This window comes from Ambystoma mexicanum, chromosome 6q, assembly GCF_040938575.1.
Source record: "Ambystoma mexicanum isolate Mex_15411 chromosome 6q, UKY_AmexF1_1, whole genome shotgun sequence".
NCBI lineage: Eukaryota > Metazoa > Chordata > Amphibia > Caudata > Ambystomatidae > Ambystoma > Ambystoma mexicanum.
In genome coordinates, this window is record NC_090937.1 from 399,794,860 (window position 1) to 399,817,787 (window position 22,928).

The window sequence follows — 22,928 nt, forward strand, 5'->3', positions numbered from 1 at the left end:
CTACAAATATAGAGGCACAGAACATCCTGTTTGGTGTTTCAAAATACTGCTATACTGGTCAAAAATAATGTCTGCAATGGAGAGTGCGAGGAAGCAAACGCATAATGTCTGCAATGGAGAGTGCGAGGAAGCAAACGCATAATGTCTGCAATGGATACTGCGAGGAAGCGAACGCATAATGTCTGCAATGGAGAGTGAGAGGAAGTAAATGCATAATGTCTGCAATGGAGACTGCGAGGAAGCGAACGCATAATGTCTGTGATGGAGTGCGAGGAAGCAAACGCATAATGTCTGCAATGGAGAGTGCGAGGAAGCGAACGTATAATGTCTGCAAGGATTTTGATAAGGAAAAGGTAGGTCTCGATGTAATGAAGAATGGCAATAAGAATTCTGTAGAGTTTGAAACAAGTAAAGGCAAAGTCAAGAGAGTACTAAAGAGGTAAGAGGACTGAAAACTAAAAAGTGGCCTATATGCAGACGGGCCCAGGCATGGCAAACAGAGAGACTTGTGTTGGCAAGAGCCAGAATTGTGTTGGCAAGAGCCGCAGAAATACAAAACAAAAATAAGAAAGTGCATGGTGGCTAAAGCAGCCACGGGACAGTGTCTGCAGAATGTGACACTGAGTGCTCCTGCCAACACATGCCTGGGCCCCTCTGGATATGGGCCAGTCTTTAGTTTTCCATCTTCTTACCTCTTTATTATTCCCTTGACTTTTCCATTATTTGTTTCACACTCTGTACTCCTTGGCCCTGGTTTCATACACCACTTTTGCTCCATTTATAAGCATTAAACTGACTTTGTGCGGCATTCACAAGGGTTTTCAATACCGTTTACTCTGTGAGGTATTCACAATGGATTTCAATCCATTTTTACTTTCTGCAGTCTGTGGTGGACTGGGAGCCAAAAGAGGCCCTGGAAATAATTTTCAAAGTGGCCCCATATCACACATTTTCAGCAAACCCAACCCTTTCCTGTCGGAAAATGTGGAAATACTACACAACAGAGGTGCAGAGGACTACCGAGAAATCGCCGGAGTTCAATATAGGTCAGTCCACCCCTGTCTTCCGTATTGACAAGTGCCTTCAATCGGTTGCAGTTCATTTGATATTTTAATAATACTTGTTCTGGCATTCAACAGTACTTTTAATCACTTTGCCTCTCACTCGGTACCTGCAAAGAACTTGGCTAAACGTTACCAGAGCGCCCCGGTCAGAGTGTATATTGGCTTTACACTCACCGGTTGCACACAGCAGCATTTTTCCTCCTGGCGTCCTTTGCAATGGGCGTCTACAGGCTTCTGCTGATTTCTGGCTTCTCCCGACTCCGCCTTCCTCTCGTGGTCTGCACAGCGCGTACCGCCCGCTCTCCTGGCTTCCTTTGGGAGCGGCTGCGGTCATAGGGAGCTCCATGGCTTCTCCACACCAGACTCGCTTCAGTGGATAGCAGGACCTCCGGACCCTTGCACAGCCGACCACGGCTGCAGAATCCACTTCTCCTGCACAGCTCCAGCCACCTGGGTTTCGTGCTTCCTTTCTTCCGGCCCGTTTGTTGCCCCTCAGGATGGCGGGCATTTTAATATCCATCAGGTTTGTTTAGTGATCTCAGGTGTGGGTCGTTGAGTTCTCTTGTCTGACTCTGGGGGACTCCATTAGGCAGACAAGCCTGGTTGTTCCTCTGGTATGCCTCCATACTTCTCATCCTCGTCCCAGTGCCAGAATGGTGTTCAGAACTGTCTGATTTAATACAAGATGCCTTTTCACCTCTGATTGGTCTCTGATATGTGGCCATGAAATGAAGATGTGTCTCTTCCTCGTCCCATGACTAAGATGTTGTTTCTGGGGAACAGATTGAAAGTAGTAGAAGGTAAGGGGTTGGCAATATCCCACAGAGGCTTTAGGGATAGAGGGCTCATTATGAAAGGGAAAGGGGGATACTGTGTCTCACCTAAGGGTGTCCTCTCCTCATTCCCCAAGTTCCTTCCACCCAAGTGATCCTCCCTCACATATCCACCCCCAGGGTCGGGATCTAAAAGCGATGGCCTTTCCCTGCCCACCTGAGAGGAGGAGTCTGCGAACAAAGAGATGAGGAGACCCACAGGTTCCTCACAGTACTTTAAAGTGGCACGCTCATGCATCATTTAAAAAAGTGAGAAAGTCCCCTGTTGCAGCATTGAAAACAGCAACATACTCTTGTCCTCAAAGCTCCTAATGTGGAAGGAATTTCACAGTTGACCTTCCCCACTGCCACTTTTCTTTTTATAATAAAGATTACGGCAGCAGGACCTCTGTTAGAGCATATCCAAAACAGAATTGACTATACTTTACATTTGAAGAATGTCTTTCCTTTTTACTACCTGCCCTCAATCACCAACATTTGACATTTGACTGTTTAAACCCTCATCTGTGTACTATAAACATAGCAAAGGGTACCCAGTGGATGTAAAGCAAGAACAGCACAGCTCCAGCAGCCCCCTTCTTTCATTCAAAGAAACAGGCTTCATGCAGAATTTCTGCCAGTGCTATAATGACACAGAGGCGTGACCCTGGGGTAGTCAACCTCTCACCCTCCAGATGGTTTGGCCCACAGCTCCCATCAGCCCATGCTACCATAGTGATTGGCGAGGGAAAATGAGTGCTTTACGCTAAAATGGCTGACATCGACAGGTTGGTCACCACTGGTCTGAGTACATAGTAAGAGCACCTGAAGTGGCTTCTCAGACAGGTGGCTTTTACGCTCCAGGCATTTCGACATTAAAGGGTTGACCGTTATATGCTCAACATTGTTTTTATTTTCAGGAAATCTAAGGCAACAGGAGTGCCCCAATGAGGGAGGAAGCATCCTTCCTGGATGACCCTTATTTTGCATGCATGGTATGTACCACACTTGCCCATCTGTGATGCTGTCCTTACCCTGGTTGAGACACTGAACAAGGGTAGAAGAGATGAGGATGCCATGGCATTAGCAGAGCATCCCTGAATAGAGCCGAGAAGTGAGGAAGGATGAATTCTAGCAGGATCCGTAATATCACTGGCAAGCAATCCCATCGGTCGCTGTAAGAGTTCAACACCATGAGGTAAGAGGAAGCTGATAGACACATATACCTCTCCACCCTACAAAACATAGGAGAACGACCATTTGTACTGCACCAAGTAATATCATAGGCGAGGGAGAATGTACTAGTTATATAGAAGGAAACAGTTTGTAAATGCTCCACAAGGAAGGGGAAGTATAGTGAACTGGGGTTGGCCTCATCTTAACAGCCACATGTAGATCAAGTGAATGAATAAGGGCATTCTCCGTCCTGGAGACATTCTGGTTTACTTAAATGGTATGTGGTTCTGTTGGACTAGCAAGTAGAGTGGTGATAGGTGACAACAGGGGGGAGGCACAGATGAGAAAGAATGTTTTAGGGAGTTTATTGTGTATAACGATGTGCAATATTGTCTCACTATGAACAGCTACCCCCATACTTCCACCTTTGTACCCAGGCCACTCAGCCCTGTGGCAGGAGAGATCTGGTGGGCTCACTCCTGACGGGCAAGGTGGCAACTGTTATTTGTTTTCCCAGGCTGAGACCTGGGTGTCTATGCAGTGGAAGACAATGACCCTCAAAGTGCTTGGTGACTTTTTTTTCCTATACTACAAATCACAATTGAAGGATCAAAACGCAGAAATGGCACCCAAAACGTTTCCATAAAGACTTAATAAACAATGAAACTGGGAAAAATGTCACTCTTCCAAAATGTAAAACAAATGGGGGCTCACACACTCAAAGAAGAAGTTGCGGAACAAATAGCACTTCCTCATGAAGTAGCCGAACGCCTTACCTTGGTTGAAGAAGCACCCAGCAGTCCAAAGGACAACCAGGAAAACGGGGTAAAACTCAATGCAGTTTTGTCTGGAAAAAAAAGAAGTTGATATACTAATCACATTGAAATGGATTCATTATACGTGTTCCAGCGGAACTCTCAAAATCAGTACAAAAAGAGCAGAGAAAATGGAAAGCATTATTACATTCATTCATGCCGAAATATAAAAGGGACTACATTATCAGTGACTACGAATTGAATCAGAACATTTTGCTACCATACACACACACAGCCAAAAAGGAGATCAGCAAAATCTCTACGGAGCACAGACAAGATGGCTGCTGGGGCAGGACCATCTGCAGGTCACCCGCACTTTTCCTTGTTCCTACCCAGTGAAGTGCACATCAAGCTGAAGCAACCCATGTGAATTGCAGCTGTTTGAATGAAAAGCTGGACCACATTATTGGCTACAGAAATGGCTACAGGTTGCTTGGACCCTCACCTTGCGGCGTGCAAATCAGTAGTGGGATCATTATGATCTTAGAGCAATCATCTAGCGTCAAGCAAGTTCAATGGAACATGTTAAGGGGGTCAAGGAAAGAATGACAGAAGCAGGTGTGATTTGCCCCAAGCATGAGAAAAGTGTGGGTGGTGTGGAAGCTTGGGCCCTGCCTAGTCCAATGTCTGGTGAGTCTGAAGAGGGGAAGACCCCTGGAGAGTGGCACTCAGATTGCCACAAGCCAGTGTTCGTAAAAAACATGTCAGTGAAATGAGGGCAAGGGAGGTATCCAATAAATGCAGCCCCATATGGCAAAGGGGCTGCTAAGTATGTTAGACATGGGTCGGGAAACATTAAGTAGAAAGGAGGTTATGCAGTATGCTTGGAGTGTGAGGCACGTGGAGTTGGGGAGTGGTGACAAACATGAAAAATGCTTCCGGAAATATAAACAATTATAAGCTCGTCCTCTTCTCCCTTAAAGAAATGGGTTTAAAGGGAAAGAGAAACATGGGGTCGAGACTGATTGGGAGAAGGCAGCTTTTGGATGCCAGGAAGGGAAATGAATAAATTGGCACTTGGTTAGGAACTGTGAAGGTCTGATGAGATGATTATACTGCCATGTGTTCATGTATGCTGTGAAAGTAATGATGCCATAGGTGATGGGGGATGGTGGGACCTTTAGATGGGGTTCAGCCCTTGTGTGCGGGTACTGAATGCAGCCATGTCTCTGTCTCATAGTCTATGCACTACAGTAACTATCACACTGGTCACCTGATGTGCAGCGCCTCTGTAAAGGCACCCAGCCATCTTATCTGCCATGCTTACCCGTGAAGGTTGCTGGTATTGAATGCTCATTTGAAAGCTTTCCTTTGATTTTCCACTGGCTTCTTCCAGGTCTCTTCAGCCGAGTACCTTTTTGTTGTCTAGCTCCTCGTTTCCCCTGGTGACCTTAAGCGCAATTTGCCCTTTTTCAATCCTCTCCTTGGCTTTTCCTTGTGAGTCTACATCCAGTAAGCCGCCAGTCTGGTTTTTCAAAATACAGGATGAATACTTTGATATAAGTCCACCTTCTAAAAAAAATGCTTGTCTGCTAATACTTGCACCACCGACTCAAACAGCCCCTGTATCTCCTGAAACAAAAATAAGCATGTTTCACTTACCTGCTGCCTCCTCAGATCGGCTCCTCCTCCCAAACCACCAGTGGCTGCCATGGATATAGAAAAGGGGCTTTCGATACTCCCACTGACTCTTTGCATGGCAGCCATCTTGTTTTTATATGTTTATTAAACGAGGAAGTTATGTCCCCCATACAAAACTCTTTTCTTTGTAAAATAAAATGGCTGTAGAGGAAGACCATACATGGTGGTAATGACTGCTGCCCTTGTTAAATCCTCTTGCAACTTTGGTTGCAGGCTGTTACCACACGAGCTCCATCATTCCAGCCATTATTGCATTTAGACCACCTCTGTGGTTCTGTACCTCACCTGCATTGGTCGGCTCTGAATCTGCAGTCTTCTACAATACCAGAAACCTTTAAGACGAGCTGGCTTGACAGTCTGATAAGCAGACACCAGGAGAGCATTCAAACACGGTGACATAGGCGATTTAGGATCCTCAGGACCCAGTAAAGTGGTGTGATCAGGTTTGGATGTCATTATACTCAAATTCCCCCCTCTGAAGCAAGGCGGCAGTCCTTTAAATTTTCAGTTGGGGATGATTTCATGATGTGGTGTGTTTCTATGTATTCAAAACAGCCAGAATGCCTTATAATGGAATTACCTTTAGTGAACCTTTTTCTGCTGGGAGGGAGGGGGAGGTACTTGTCATGGGAGTCCTCTCTACCCACTGTTATTCCCCTTGTAAGGGGTCCCTGGCCGCATCAATAACTCTGCTTTTGTCTTTCAGGCTTGACCCACATTTATGCAGCATGCTGGGACCTGTTAGCCCCAGCAAGAGGCATTTAAATCAACCTCCCAGTACTTTACATGCCACCAGCATCCACAGCTTTAAGCACCTCATAGATAATTGCAGTTTCACACCCTAGCATAAAAGTAGCACCTAAAATGTTTCAATAGCATGTGATTTAGAGAGCCATTATCCTGATCCCTTGTAGAGCGGTCTGTGCTCCTGAATGAAACTACAATGGGTTAATCCTGTTCTCTTAATTTCCTCGCTAATGTCTCTTCCCCTTTCTTTTTTCTCAGGTAACAGGGCTACCTCCTCCTCAGGGCTAATCCTTGACTCCGGGTCCCATCAGGGAGTCAGGAGTCACACGTGTGGCGGTAGGCCAACCCTTCCTCAGTCCAACTCTCAGTCAGTACGTTATTGGTTACGCATTTACCTCTCACTCAGATGCACTGAACCACCCCTCCTAACTGTCCATCCCACCTTCTACAACTCCCATCTCCCAACCCATCTGCACCCATCGCTCGTCCTACCCCTCCACTACCATCCTCCCTTGCAACCTTTTCTGTGCATTCTCTTTGCCAAGGAAACGGAGAAAGCACTTGAAAAAGGTTCACCGTGGACCCAAAGGACAATGCATTGACGATTGTGATGTGGCACGTATCCTCTGTGCTGTTTGGGTATCTTCAGGTACACCGGGGAGTCCAGGCTACAGAAATGTGGTGGTGACAACAACCCATGTTCCTTAATTACCAATGACAAAACACTACATACCGGTAGCCAAGTGTAACTCACTCTCCCACCTTTGGCTCGTGGAGATTGGAACCATCTAATCGTGACCCATAGGAGGCTGTCGACAATCCCTTTAGGATTAAAAATGTGAATGGAGGAGGTTGGGTTGCATGCCTCTTAAAATAGGATTCCTTATTTAAATATAGAAAATGCCACTAACTTGATGGATAGAAATATGGTGTTTGGGCGGTCACTTTAGAATACAGATCGCAGTGTTCAGTCCGTGAAGATGGTTGATGCAGATACTAACATTGGACTGAAGGTAATTTAATATTTATCATTTACATCCAGATCCTACATGAAAGGTTTTGCAGCTGAGTCAGCATAGTCCAAAAAAGAATATTTGAGGTGGTCTGCCAATGTGGGCATGCCACTTTATCCAACAATAACCACCACAATGGCCTCCTGACAGTGCACCCACTACCAACACTACATCCGGTATGATTACCCAATATGATATCACTAATATAACTAGAGAGTACACCAACTGTTACGCACACAAACTCACACAAACAATGCCCCAAACTCACATTCACCCCAAAATCAAAAGACAACTCCACCCTCACTGACAGCCTACACCGCCCCATCAACACAGTCACCACACCATGTACTCGTACATGTGTTAGCCAATCTGTACCTATGGGAAGCTGCAATCTTGGATGTAGAAACATTTTGGGTTCCCATGCCAGCAAGATGTAAAACCCGCCACAGCAGCCACTTACTCTACATGCCTGGTTCATTTGCAACAAGTCAATCCCCATAGGCACAGACAGGAAACATCATGTATGCTCCTCCACATGACCCAAAACACTTGAATGTGTATGTTAAGCACACACACAATAGATGGGTCGACAGCAGGCAACTACACTAACCACTTGATCTGACCCTACTCCCATTACCACCACCACTACTTGAGTTGTGCTACAAAATCCTATAAAACAAACATTTTACGTTACACACTGCACCGCACAAATCGACTAAGACTGACTCACAGAAAACTGCAGCTTATATCGTGTTGGTGAGCCAAACACTAACCAAGAAGATCAAAATTCCACTTTTTTTAAGGACTACTGGGACTTTATTTCTAACGCGCCCGCAGGCATAAGGGCGCACACCAAGACATCAGACAAAAACAACATCTAGCACAGGACATCAAGAGGAGTAAATGCAGAAAGAGGGAATTCTATTTAAAAAGTAATGGGGGTTGTTTCTAGTGGTGGGGGATTGTTAGTTGTGTGTTTTTTGTTTTGTTCTCTTGTTGTCTTGTCTTTTTGGTTGTGTGTCATGGATATTTTATAAAGTTAAATTTGTTATTCTATAGATATTATGGTTGTTCATGTTGTTATGTATTGATTTGGTTAATTCAAATGTTCTTGTAAGTTTTGGGATTTGGACACACTGTTGTGAACTAGAGATTGTTATATTGAAGTTTGATTTTCAAAATGTTAAATAAAGTGATTAAAAAAAATAAATAAATAATGTTTTCAACTGTTTCTGGAACAAAAGTAAAAGTACTTTTCTGTCAAAGTTTTAAGGGCAAGGAATTCCATGCTTTTGGTGCCAACTATGGAAACGCTCAGCCATTACCGTTTGTTTGTTTCGACTTTTGGACACGAAAGCAACCAGGAGCCAGATGACCTTAGAACTTTTGGTTCTGTCATTTCATTGCCTGCAATTTCATCCCCAGGCATTTTAACGTGTGCATTTTAACAAAAACGCTCTTTTTTTGGGGGGGGGGAGGGGTCTAGGGGGTTATCCCCAAGCCCCTCGCCCCCCCCCCTTATTTTTAGCTATTCCCTGCCCCTCCAACCCCTTATCTGCCCTTTCCCACCCCCCTAAAAAAATGTGATGAGCATATTCGTAGTAATGTACAGGTTAAAATGTCAGGGGATGAAATTGCAGGAGATGAAAGGACGTTGTACCGAATTCTCTTGTGTGAATGCATAGTCTGCCCGTCTTTAAGGTAGATGGGAGCATTGCGATGCATGCATTTGTGGGTTAAAGTGAGGATTTTAAACTGCACCCGAGCAGCCATAGGTAACCAGTGTAATTCCTTTCTTATGGCAGATATATGTGATTTCCAGGGCAGATTCTTGGCAATACGGATAGTGTTTTTTTGGATAACCTGGAGTTTGTGAATGCCATTTTGAGTTGCTCTGCCCCCAAAAGGGCATTGCAGTAATCAATTATTGGAAGAACTATGGCACGTGCTAGGGCAATGCAGTTTTTTACCGAAAGGAAGGGTTTTATCTGCCTCAAGAGCTTTCAGTGATATTGTGATTTTTTTGAAATATAGCTAACGTGTGTATGCCCCATATGAGGCCTACAAGTAAACACCCAAAGTTATAACTTTTTCCAGCACAGCAATTAAACAATTCTAAATAGTAAAGTTGACATACTCAGGTGGAAGTTTTTTCTGGATTGGGGGATCCGAATATCATGAGTTCTATTGTATTGCTGTTTAGGAACATCCAGTGAGATGACATCTACTGTTTACTGGTTTGATAGATAAGATTCAACCTATCTGTGTGTACCTTGTACTTCCCATTTAGCTCAAACAGTAATTGCATGTCGTCAGCATAGTTGGTGAATTGCATGCCCATATTGACAAGAATGTCGCAGAGTGGTTTAGTGTAGATAATGCAGGTGACGTGCATGCACCCTGTGGTACTCCATAAAGTATTGGAGTTCAGTCAGATGAAGCATTACCCCAATTCACGGTGGATCGCCCGTTAGTGAAAAATGATCAGACCCATTCACTGGCCTTCCCTGAACAGTTACCTACTGTGGCCAGCGCAGTTACAAGGTGGTCATAATCAAGTAGGTCAAACAACACTGATAGGTCAAGTAAAATCAGCATCCCTGCCTTCCCTCTGTCCATAATATTCAGCATATTGGATTGTAAATCCAATAGTGCACTTTCGGTGCCATAGTGTGTTCTAAAGCCAGATTGCTTGGGATGTGAGATAGAGGCGGCTTATACATTTGCTTTGAGTTGTATACTGGCAGATGTATCAATCACTTTGAGCAGAAAGTGGGAATTTGTGCTTAGCCTTAGGTTAGTTGCATCTCTGGGGTTTAAACTCAGTTTCTTCACAAGTGGCATCTGTAAGAAACCCATGGTGACACAAGTAAGACAGACACATGTGATCACAGTTCAAGGGTGTTTATTGAACAATTAACTTGGTATGCGGGTTGGAAAAACGCCTAATCTAAGCCTAAATCTAAGATGGGGACAGGTGTCGACCATCAAATGAAAATAAGGCAGTCCTAGTGGTGTCAAGTCAAATAAAAGGTCCTACACTAAGAAAACCTATTGCCAATTCCTTACCCTAGATACAAAGGGTGTGGGGGTTAAGTTCTCAAGAAAAAAAAAAGAAGTGTTTTCAAATGATAAGTCAGGAGGTGGTAGCCTGGGTCTCCCTTCCCCATGTTTTGAGCATGGGGTAAGGTTTGAGCTTGTAGCAAAGTATGGTCTCTGGCTTCTACAGCCCGAGACAACAGTTCCAAATGACAGTTCTCAGTACCATCGATGGCCAAGTATCGTTTCCTCTGAAGGTCTCTTGCCTTCGAGCCTGATGCGATTAAACAGCAAAACAAAAGTTCCTTTAACAAATGAAAGTTTGTTTCCAAAGTTCAAAATAAGGTGATAGTTTCACCTCTGGGTCCCCCTTCTTCTGAGCTGACCCATCTTAGTATTGTTTTTCACAATTTCAATAGGGTGACGACTTCATCATTGGGTCCCCCATTTCTGGGCTGACTCTTCTCAATTGTAATCCAAAGTCCAGATAGGGTGATGGCTTCACTGCTGGGTCCCCCTCTTCTGGGCTGACCCTTCTCAATTAGCATTTCTTTGCATCTCTTATTCTTTTCTTCTTAAACTTTGGGTGATAACTCCTCGGATCTCCCTCGTTCGGACTCGGACCTCTCTCGACTGCCAGGCCTTGGGTTTAGCTTCACTTCTCCGGGTTCAATATAGCCGTTACAATTCCTTCTCAATGTTTCATATAGTCACGTAATTCACGTCCCTTTCTTTTGTTCATGATGAGGGATTCACTTCCCTTTCTTTTATGTCAATTCACAAATCAAAGTCTTTCGATTGTACGGGGCTTTTACTCAACCCTCACGTATGACCACTTTGAGTTCCTTTGGCGGCCTTCCTATGGCCATCTGGTTCCTGCAGTTTCTCAATAGAAGGCTATACCAGAGTCTCTCGAGATGGCACCCACATGGCGCTGCTTTCCCTCTGCAGCTGGTCTCCCCCTCACACCTTAACAGTTTCTTTAAAGTTCATTAGCTTTTGGTGCAAAACTTTGCCACTTTGCGATTCTCACTGAGCGCATTCCTCTAAGAAAGTTCCGCCGGCCTAGGATGAAAAGGGCAAGGTCACTTCTCTCCTCACCACCCTCTCGATTCCCACCACCTTCCTCCTTAGTTTGAACTGCCGTGTGGTAGCCGTCTCGTCGTGGTGTCTGCTATGCTCGCCTTTCTCACCTTGCACGTACTGCACTCTCCTGCTCCACCTTTTATCCCTGTGGGGAAAAGGAAGGGTCAGCATGTGTGTGTGATTTGAGTCAATTGCCTGATCCTCGGGTTGGGACATGACAGGTACACAGATTTAACATTAGTATGTTGTCTATTGTGGTATGAAAGAATGTTCGTATCTGAAAAGGAGGGTGTTGGTGTGTCATAATAGCCTACGGACGAAATAGGGAAGGTTGGGGCCATGGACGAAAATAACTGGGATGGAGAACGGAACATAGGGGATTGGGGTGATTCAGAAAAGGGTAATCAGAGGGACGGTATTCTTGAAGCAGACGGGATAACTGAGATCGTAAAATAGTCCAGGGGGATTATGGGAACAGGTGGGGATTGTGGGAAATAATAATCCATGGGATAGGCAGAAGGCGGCTTGGGAGTATTAGGATGGTGAACAAGATGACAGGTTTCTGAGCGTTACAGGGTTTGAGATCCTAGGGGATCGGTTCCGTCTGGAGGGATTAGTGGGTTTGGATGGGAGCGATTTAAATGGGAGGAGGTGAGGCAGATATAGTGTATCTTATAAAGGCCTCAGAGATCTCGTACTCCTCTCCTTGCTCTGCATCATACCGCATCTCACCTGGGGCTTTCCCCTCAGCATGACCCCGGGGCCCCTTAACCAGATGATCCTCCCTCGCTCGTCCACCCCCAGGGTTGGGATCTGAGAGTGCCAGCCATACCCTGGTCACCTGAATAAATGTTTCCTGAGGTCTACTTGGGAGAAAATCCTCAGGTTTCTCACACATCACAGTAACTTATTTAAGGACATCAAGTACACTAGTGTGCTTAAAAGATTAGTTGACAAATCTGGCCAGAAAAGGAGCAAATATTTTAAAGTTCTCCAGAATTATTTTCACAGGAAAAACGTCTCCCAAGCAGGACATGGGGGTAGTTTTCTCAAAACCTCCTCCATGTTGTTCACAGTCATAGGTTAAAATGTAAATTCCACACCCTTAGGACAGAGAGTTAGCGGGTCATTTTATTTCCTGGTTTTTATCATCAAAGTCAATGAGTTGATCATAAATACTCATAGTTGAGATTGCAGCTAGGTACCTTTTAATTTTTATCATAGTTGTAATGCAAATAAGAAAGGAGAAAATGGAGTAGGCTTGGAGCCTATATATAACACATGCATATGTCTTAGTACAAATATAAAAAATTAAAACAGTGCTTGATAAAACTACTCCCTATCAATACAAATTAGTTAAGAGCCACAAGACACATGCATCCTGTGTACTCAATTGTTTTCTTCGAGGTAAGACACGCATCCCAGTGGCAATCTAAAAGGGTACAGTGCCTTAAATGCCCTTCAGACATGGAAGGCGTTCCTCCAAGTCCTCTTTACTCTACATTTAGAAGTTCCTGTTGTCATAAGAAGCTCTATAGGCAATGTTCAAATATAAAAAGTATAAATGAAATTCCCATGGGAGTACTGCACCTAAACAAAAAAATCAACATATAGAAATACATACAATGTAATAACCAACTAATGAAAATCACACCAATTGAAACAATAATTTTGCTACACATTGATAATTATTGTAGCCGTGTGTCTGCTGAAAAACCATACCATCTTACAAAGGGGCATGCTAAAACAGAAAGGAGATGCAAAGAAACATGAAAAGGAACTTGCATAAACAGAGAGCCAACAATGTCCAATCTTTCCTTACCAACCCTCCATTAAATTGCAAAGAAAAGACAGCCAATCTATTTTGGTTAAAGTGTTGGATTCATGTTCCACTATGCTTCAGACTTGCAACCCAGGTGCTGCAATCAATTCTGAACTCATTTACTTCTGTATGGTTCCTCCACTTGACTTCAAAACTCTGAATATAGTGATGAAGTAAAGTGGCAGTAGATGTGTTAGCGTCACTTTGCCCTGCAGTGCCGCACTCATAATGTGGTCCAATGCTCTGCAGCCTGCACAACCAGGATTTACAAATGATCGCGAAAAGACAAGCAGCAGAACCAGACTTACTGTGCGCGAAAGGTGCGCTCAAATTCGGGCGCCCCGGTGACTGCTGGTGGCATTATCTTGTGCTTCATCCTGCAGTTGCCAACCAGTTTGGCAAAATAACCTGAAATGAGAAGAGGATGCATGTATTCATTAACTAAGCTCTTTAGGGATGACTCGTTTTGTGGGTAACATTGTAATTTACTGCAGTGTAACAGCATTTATAAAGTGCTAACTAAAGCCTGAAGGCATCTAGGCACTAGGCAAACCAGTGAGAAAGAAACCCTCCAAAAAAGCAAAGAAAAAACGACAAACAAAAACTCAGGAAAGGTAAATCTTCAGGGCTTTAGGAAAGCCAAGTTGGTCAATCATTTCACAAAGCTGAAACGGGAGGGAGTTCTACATAGAAGGAGCATGAAAAGGAAACGCTCACGCTCTTTGAATTCTAGGCACTATTAAGATTTTCTGTGGAGCAGAAGAGTAGTTGGCAGGTTGAGGAGTACAGCCTGCCAACTACTACCATGTATGTATCATGCACTCTTACGATCTGTACCTCAGTATCCTAATTGACTATTGCCTAGAATTGTAGAGCCAACCTCAATTATGCTTGCATTCCCGCTTTAAGAATGGTATACCAGCACTGCTGCATGTAATTTAACATATCTATCAAATGTGATCATCTACTGGACTGTAGTATTCTTGCTCACAATGTACGTGTTGTACAGATAATGTTGACATAACTCGTGGTGGTACAGATAATGTTGACATAGTTCATGACCCTGTTATTTATTCTAGCCCACATACTTAGTCTATAGCCTCCTTACATCAACTAGCGTGATCTACCAGTCTGATGGTTGTAGCTCACTAGGTTTGTGCCGTACAGATAATGTAGCCACAGTAGGCGACTTGCTACTACCCCAGCCCGCGCAATTACCTAGTCTTTAGCCGCTATTGCAATATTTGCTTGATGCAAGCCTATGTACCTTCACTCAGCATCTAATTCTAGGTGTTCATCTTGTATTCTTGCCAACCAGACCCATATGAATTCAGGTGTTTATCCATGTATTTCCTGCCAAACCGCCTAATCTTGATACCAGGCATCTATCTCGCACTCCTGTCATACTGCCTCATTTCATCTTTAGGTGTTTCTCTATGCATTTCAGCCAAACTGTATCACTCTGACTGTAGTTACACAAGCCTGCTATTCAGAATAACCACCATAGCTTGATGCTTTTACCCAGTATGTATCTACTTACCTCCTACCTGCTGGCCTATATCCTGACCAGCCTCAATACTGCACTACCCACTAAGATGACTCCACTATTACCTAACATGCCTGCCTCATCTAGATCTAACAACAAAGTACCTTACTTAAGATTTAATTGAGCCTCTGGTACTGCCACCCTCCTGTCACCCTCGTATCACTACAGAAAGGAACCTTGGACTTAAAGCCAGGCTAACCAAAATACACAAGCCTTTGGCCCGCTCATTGCCTAATAGACAAAACCGCAGAACGCAACCACTCCGACCCAATCCCGGTACACAATTCAGTAACATCACCTAAACTTCACTCCTCACTCCCTCATAACTCCTTCAACTTGGGCACCCCCCAACCCTTACAGGACAAGCGCCATACTACACAGGACAAGCGCCATACTACACAGGACAAGCGCCACACTACCACCTCAGAAAAGACAGACTCCATTCCCAAAAACACAGCCAGTCCTAAGATCAAGGGAGCTTTGATCAACGCCAGATCGCTGGTAGCCCATGCCACTGAAATCGCAGACTTAATACTGATAGCAGACCTGGACTTCCTTGCCATCACTGAAACCTGGTTAGACCCAGCAGCAGGCCTGATGCTCATGTTGGCAATTACAGATAATTATACCATCTTGAGACAAGACCAACCCAACTCTAGAGGAGGTGGTGTCGCCATTATCCATAAGTGCAGTCTCACCATGAGACTAGCCACCTCTATAGATGCCCCCTCCTGTGAAACATTAGCAGTAAAACTACCTCTCACCAACACCCAAACCCTTAAAATCTACTTGATCTACCGCCCACCAGGCCCCATTGGCACCTTCGATGAAGACCTCAACTCTATCCTGGGCAGCAATCTTAAAAGCTCCACTCAAGCACTCACCTTAGGAGACTTTAACCTGGGCTACAATGACACGGAAGACCATCCCACCAGCACTATAGCCAACACTCTATCTGAATTAGGCTTCACGCAAAGATGCACGTCACCAACACACTCGAAAGGCAGAACCCTCGACTGGGTGGCCGACCATAACTGCCTAGCGAATATTACAAACATCTCACCTTTAGCCTGGACCGACCACCATCTGATTTAATTCATGCTCTCCACCGATAGACCACCACCTCCGCCCATTACTAAGGCCCCACTCACTCTCACCAGAAACAAGAAAAACATCACAGCAGAAAGACTTATCCCTAATCTACTTCCCACTCTCAACACATTGCCAGATGACCTGAACCCTGAGTCCATGGTCGAAGAATATAACAAGGTTATGGCCTCCGCAATGGACCACATCGCCCCACTCAAACTCTGATCAAGTAAACCTAAAACACACCTTAACAAATGGTGTACACCATTCCTCAAAAACTTAAGGCAGCAAAAAAGAAGTTGTGAGGCCACTTGGAAAAAAACCCTTCAGACTCAAACAAACTCAAACTCTCCAAATTAGCAGCATTGTACAAAAAAGAAATCTACCTGGCCAAACGAACCTCATTTGACTCCCGTATATCCCAAGCCAAATCAAACATGAAAGAACTCTACAATCCTTAAAGAAATAGAAACCCCCATAGCACCCCCTGACACCTGTACCAAAGATAAAAACTGGTGCTCAGACATTCAGAATGCCCTAGCTAATATGATTGTGACTCTTTAAAGCAAAATTTCTAGCAAAAGAGCCTCCCTGAATAACACTCTCAACTCTAAAACTCACGACAAACCCATGCATACCGACTTAGCCCATTTCCAGTTCGCCAAAGTCAATATTCTGGAAGTGGAAAAAATCATCCTATCTTTGAAACCGTCCAATTGCCAGGGAGACCTGTGCCCTGCTCAGCTCATCAAAGATGCTGCCCGGGACCTCTCCCCTTTCATCACAAAATTGATCAATGCCTCCTTCGCCACTGGATCTATCCCCACTAACTTAAAACAATCCTGGGTACTCCCATTACTGAAAAAAACTACTTTCGACCCTGCCATACCCACCAACTACCGACCCATAACGACCATTCCCTTTCTTCTAAAAATTGTGGACAAAATGGCCTATGTTCAAATACAGAAGCACCTGGAAGAACACAACCTCTTAGGATCCAGACAGTCTGGGTTCCGGCCGCAACATGGGGCGGAAACCGCTCTCATTGACCTAAAAGCCCAGATTGATTCGCTCAGAGACAACGGGCAAGCTGCCTTACTCCTTCTCCTTGACCTATCTGCAGCTTTCGACCTGGTCGATCATTCTGTCTTATGCTCACATCTCCATACTGCAGCTCACTTCTCAACAGAGGCCATCATATGGATCACATCCTTTCTTAACGGTAGGACCATGAGGGTCTTCTCTCCCACGGCCGCAGCAGACCCCATACCTATCACCTGCGGCGTTCCCCAGGGCTCCTGTGTCTCCCCCACACTCTACTACAACATATTTACCAAGCCCCTTTTCGATGATTTGGATCATCTCGGTATCACCTACACTAATTATGCAGATGATACTCAGTTCCTCCTTCCGCTTTGTGGAGATTATGGAAAGGATTTGGCCCTGTTAAATAGGGTGTATATCATCATCCAGGCATGGATGGCCACTCATGGACTATGCCTGAATGATGATAAAACAGAACTCATTATCCTGGGTACCACGCTCAATATAAAGACACTTGGCCCGGCCTACAATTCCTTCACGATTGACGGAAACATCATCAAAGTTGGACAGGAGGTCAAAACACTGGGATTCTACCTAGACTCCAATTTCTCCTTCAAAAGACAAGTGAGCTCCCTTGCATCCTCCACGGCCTACACATGCAAATTAATCCGCGCAGCCAAACCTTTCCTGTCGGACTCTAGTTGCCTGACACTCGCCAGAGCTCTTATTTTGTCTCGCCTTGACTACTGCAATGCCCTTTATTTGGGATCTACCAAGGCTACCACTAGCAAATTGCAAACCCTCCAGAACAATGCCTTAAGAGCAGCTTTGGGCACTTCCAGAAGGGAACACATTACAAATCTCAGCCAACAGAACAATTGGCTAGCCACCAAAGATAAAATCCTTTTAAAAACGGCATCACTCATTCATAAATCCTTGAACAATGCCGCCCCAACTTACCTGATCAACAGATTCCACCGACAGTCATCACTAAGACCCACCAGAACCGAATACAGAAACCGTCTATCTGTTCCCCATTACAAACGGGCCACAACAGGGGGCAACAGCTTCCCAGTAAAAGCTGCTTTGTTGTGGAACTCCCTGCCTCCAAACCTTAGAATTGACATGCCCTACCAGAATTTCCGCTCACTGGTAATCTCATGGCTGAAACGTGAGACCCAATAGACGTTGAAGCGCCTAGCGCCCCTGCACATACTGAAACCACTTGTGCCCCTCTTGCTTACCTGCCTGTGTGCCTCCCATTTACCTGTATATAATTACCTGTATATAATGGCCTGCTGGCCTATTACTGATTTTTTTATAACACTGGTGTACTTTATTCTTGTATTATGCATATTCTGTGTACTGTAACTAAGTTTCGAATATTCGTGTAAAGGCTGCGCCCTGATACCCCCGGGTACGCTTGCGCATTATAAATAATAAAAACAAACAAACAGAACAAAGTGACCTAATCGGGGCGTAAGAAGTCCATTTTTCTTGAAGATACTCAGCTCCTGAATGAGGGATTGCCCGGTGAACAATGCAAAGAATCTTAAATTTAATGTGACTGCCCACGGAAGCCAATTAAGCTGATGTAGAAGGTCCTGAGAGTGGGAGAGGCGGGTGGCTGCAAGAGCCAGCCAGGCTGCAGCATTTTGAAGTCGCTGAATCAAAAAGGCCAGCTAACCCAAATAGATTCCATTGTAGTAGTCCAAGTACCCCAGAATGGTCCCCAGAATCTTATGCAGTACAGAAAGAATAGTCCCCAGTCACCAGATCCTCACTACTACAGCCATTGGATTCAATCCATAATGATGGCCCCCGGACAAAGGGCCACAGATCATTTGATTGTTCAATGCATGGAGAGATAAACGGCCTTCAGTTAAAGGGCCTCAATGTTCATTGACGATTGCCAGAGGCTTTTCTTTTTTGACCGGCTCCTTCTTGAAGCAGTTAACTATCTCTAATGAAATATCACATCTACCTCTAAACATAGGTGCCAACTCCATTGGAACCGGAGGTTTTGGACTGCCACCCTAGGAAGATCCTGGGCATGGATAAGGCCCCTCCGAGAACCTCAGAGGTATCAACATGGTAAAGGAGCTACTTTCTGAGCAGGGCATTAAGACGGGATGCAATCTTTTTTGCACAGCATTGAATGTTTGGTTTGTTTGCATTGGTATAGGAGCAAAAACCCCACAAAGCGAAAATACCACAAAGCTGCATGTGCTGGAACTATCTATGGCTGCTTCTAAATGAGCAAACACATTGCATTTAAATCCAAAGTAGAACGATATTCTTAAACTTTGAAGAGACGTCTAGTACATTTTCACATCAATTTCGCTTTTTGTAGGGTTGAGAATTCTTTATATATCATCCATGACAACAAGCTGCATGAGTATCTCAAACACTGACCGAGAACAAGACCTACAGCAGTGAAAGATCCCATGCACTGACCAGCAATGTGCAAAATCTATAGGACGTGGAACTCCAGCTGGTTCACACTGAATGTGATTGGCAAATGCTCAGAAATGTATCAATCACCTATAAAAACCGACACGTTTTACTGGATTAGTGCCTATATTTCATCAATCTGAAGTGGATTATTTGTATAAAAAGGTCTGGGAAACCCTCTACCGGTACCAACACGGCCCATTGACCTGTTCTTGGGGGAACGCTTATTTGTAGTATTCACTAATTACAAAGACATTCCATCTATTAGGCCACATTGTACCTTATTTGTCCAAACAGCCAACACACATTCGCAATAACCAACACATTTCAAAACAGAAAGCATAACAAAAATACAATTTCTTCATAATTCACCATACTGATGACTATTGTAAGGAAACCATGGTATCAACAGTAAAACGACAGACACAAGTGGTTCAAGGGTGATCACTAGCATTGAACTTCAAAAAGGGTTTGAAAAACCTCTGTCTAATCCTAAATCTAATAATGGGAGCAAGTTATGACCATCAAAAAATTATAACGTAGTCCTAGTAGAGTCTTGTCAAAATAAAGGGACATTTACTAATAAACCTATTGCCAATCCTTAGTTCTAAATACAAGTAGTATATGAAACAATGTTATGCAAAAGATATGTTGTCATGAAATGATATACCGTGATATTTGAGCCCTTGGCATCCCTTCCTCACGTTTTCAGCATTGGACAAGGTGGTACACTCGAGGTTAGCACACGCTCTGGCTTCTCTAGCACGAGGATGCAGTTCAAAACCTCAGCATCAGGGCCTTCTGTGTCAAAGTCTCTTTGCTATTCAAAGTGTCTTATTTCAGAGGGCCTGATGCGGAACAACAAACATTAAAGTTCCTTTCTTCTCAGGTTGTCATATGCACAACTTGGCAGGTAATTTACTGGTTCACTCCGGGTTCCCCTCGGCCGGGCTCAGACCCACTTTAACTATACAAATACACCTTAAGCTGCCGACCCTGTTTTCCAGAGCTCTCTTGGCATTTAGGCATTCAGCTATCACTTCAGGAGGCTTGACCTCTCAGGTTTTCCTTCCCCCCCTCCCCCACCCCCCCAAGTCCAGATCAACCTTCATGGGTTTTAAACAGTTAACACACAAAAGTCTGTTTGTCAATTAACAGTTCCCCTCGGGCTCAAACCTTCCTCAGTTCACTTCCGGGAGTTCCCTTACCCTAGTTTTCTTTACCTTTTTATGGGACTTCCCTTCATCGGGTTCGAGTCCCCCCTCTCTGCATCCAAATCAAAGACTTTCTACTGTGCGCAGAATTTTGCTTGTCCTGTCGCAGGACCACTGCGATTCACAATTTATTAAATGCAATGCCTTTTGGTACTTGTAGTTTTTCATAAAGCAAAGTTCACTTAAATTTCATAACCTTTCTCAGAGGCTTTCGATAAGGCACATTCCCTTTTTCCGGACCACTCTGATACTTAGTATTCGTGATTTCTGGCTTTCAACAATGGACTATTTCTCGTGTCTTACCTATTTGTGCGCAACCTTCATTCCCCAACTCTGCTGTTATCCCGAGAGGGCCCGCTAGTAACCATGTAGCACTCTATACCATCTTTCTCCATCTCTGCTGGGCTGGCCTCTATAGCCCTCTTGGCTTCTAGGCAGTTGCGGTCTCTCGACAAAGGGGCTTTCTCTCTCGAGCCTCCTGGATTCAGCTCCCCGGTCTCTCGCTCTCCTTAGTCTCCTTTGCCTCTGCCCTAGAAGTACAGCTTTCTCCCATGCACTGCCTCTCTTGACTCCTCTGGGTCTCCCTCAGTCGGGCTCAGACTCCTCAGGGATCTCCCTCAGTCAAGCTCATACTCCTCTTTCACTGTTCTCAAAGTAAATGTGTTTGGACTTGAAATCCCACAGTGCATCAGTGTTCAAATGTGATTTCTTCTGAGGTCAGGGTCTCACTGCCTGCCCCTCAAGAGTCTGGGTATTTCAGTCTGACCCAGGGGAGGAGTTCTGGGTTGGGCACAGTCAGGGAGCCTCAACTGCCCCTGTGTTAGCCTTCTGGATGTATAGGTTCCCCACCACACTGTAGCCTCTCTGGTGCTTACAGGCTCAGTGTCCTGGCAGTCGTTCCCACTACAAGTCTTCCAGGGTTGCTTACGCTATGGCTCCTTCCTCATGGCTTCTCGGCTTCCTTCAGCATCCTCAGCTCACTCAGTGTGCCTGGGTGTCTGACCTTTTATACTCTTTAAATGAGTTGATTGGAGTCAGGTGTGAGTAGTTGTCCCTCCCTGCCTACAACTGCCTGTCCTCATTATCGGGACTTCGTGGAGGCTGCCCGTAGGAATTCATTGCTCATTGACTCCTATGGGCAATCCCCATGATTCCCATCTGCCTCTTCTTCGGCCCCATTAGTTGGACTTCTCGAATGGAAGTAGGGATTGTGTGAGTTGTAGGTTTTCCGGGAAACCATGGAAAAAACAATGTAGGTTTTCATCAGGATGAAGGGGGTAAGTATATTGTGATGGGTGAATGGATTTTCTATTGGGTTTTACTTTCCCTGGTTGCTTTCTCCTTTTCCTTACAGAAAGGAACTGGGGTAGGATGGGACTCTGCTGAAAATATCCCACGACAACTGAGGAGATGTCGGGTGGGGGTGTATCAGAACGGGAAAAATACCATGTCTCGCCCGAGGGCCCGTCTCCCATAGAGCCCAAAGACCCCGTGCACAGGTTATCTTCCCTCGCTTGTCCGCCCCCAGGGTTGGTATCCAAGAGTGGTGGCCCTCCCAGGGCCACCTGAACAAAGGATCCCTGGGAATAGCCTGGGAGAAACGCCTCAGGTTTCTCACACTATCTAGTTAAAATCTAGTTAATAGAGGGTAGTTGACATTTCCCACCAATTGAATTAGAATGACAGCAAAAAGCACAGTTTCCTTAGCTTCACTACTGCAAGCACATATTCTTCTATGGTACTCAATATATGAAACTCATTACCTATTACTACAAAGCGTACTACTTTTACAACTTGTAACTCAAAACCTGTGATATGGATAAGGAAAAACATACCTTATGACTGCTTTCGCAATGCTTTTGGAGTATTACTATGTGGACTAAGTGTCTTTTTAATGGATATGTTTTGAATTGTAACAATTCTGTACAAATAAAATAACAGAAACCATCCTCTATTTTCCCAGCAAGTAATCAGGTGGCAAATGCATTGTACTACTTGCTGTTGTAATACTGCTTGCTTCCTCTAAATTATCTAACATCTTTTGTTTAGTAGGTTGTGGAATATTCAGGGAAAAGACATTCCCAAACGAAACCAGACCCATCTAAAAAGACTGGAGAGAACTAGCATTGGCAGCACTGCTTTATCTTTGCTAGGCTCATTGAAGACTCAAGGTTTTGATTTTGCCTTTTGTTTCTCATCCTTTGATTATATCCTATGGGGTTCCAGAGGTTTCCTCATGCGTGCCTATTCTTTTTGACAGTTACCTACAGTCGTTGGCAAATCTGAACCGCTCACATGATCTTGCTGCACCTTGATGGAGACATTGGATGCAGCCACTACTTTGTGGCCCTGTCTAGCATTGGTCA

At 44.6% G+C, this 22,928-nt stretch overlaps 1 protein-coding gene across 2 annotated transcripts in view; it reads right to left on the reverse strand.

Annotated features, from left to right (window-relative positions):
* MGST2 (microsomal glutathione S-transferase 2) overlaps positions 1–22,928 on the reverse strand; it is a 133,090-nt gene that overhangs the window by 45,487 nt on the left and 64,675 nt on the right. For both annotated transcript variants that reach the window (XM_069630896.1, XM_069630895.1), the window contains exons 2-3: positions 13,524–13,623; positions 3,829–3,899 (exon numbers count right to left, since the gene is read on the reverse strand). In XM_069630896.1, the coding sequence (XP_069486997.1) occupies positions 3,829–3,899; positions 13,524–13,591 (139 nt within the window). In that variant the 5' untranslated portion in view covers positions 13,592–13,623. The remainder of the gene's footprint in view (positions 1–3,828; positions 3,900–13,523; positions 13,624–22,928) is intronic.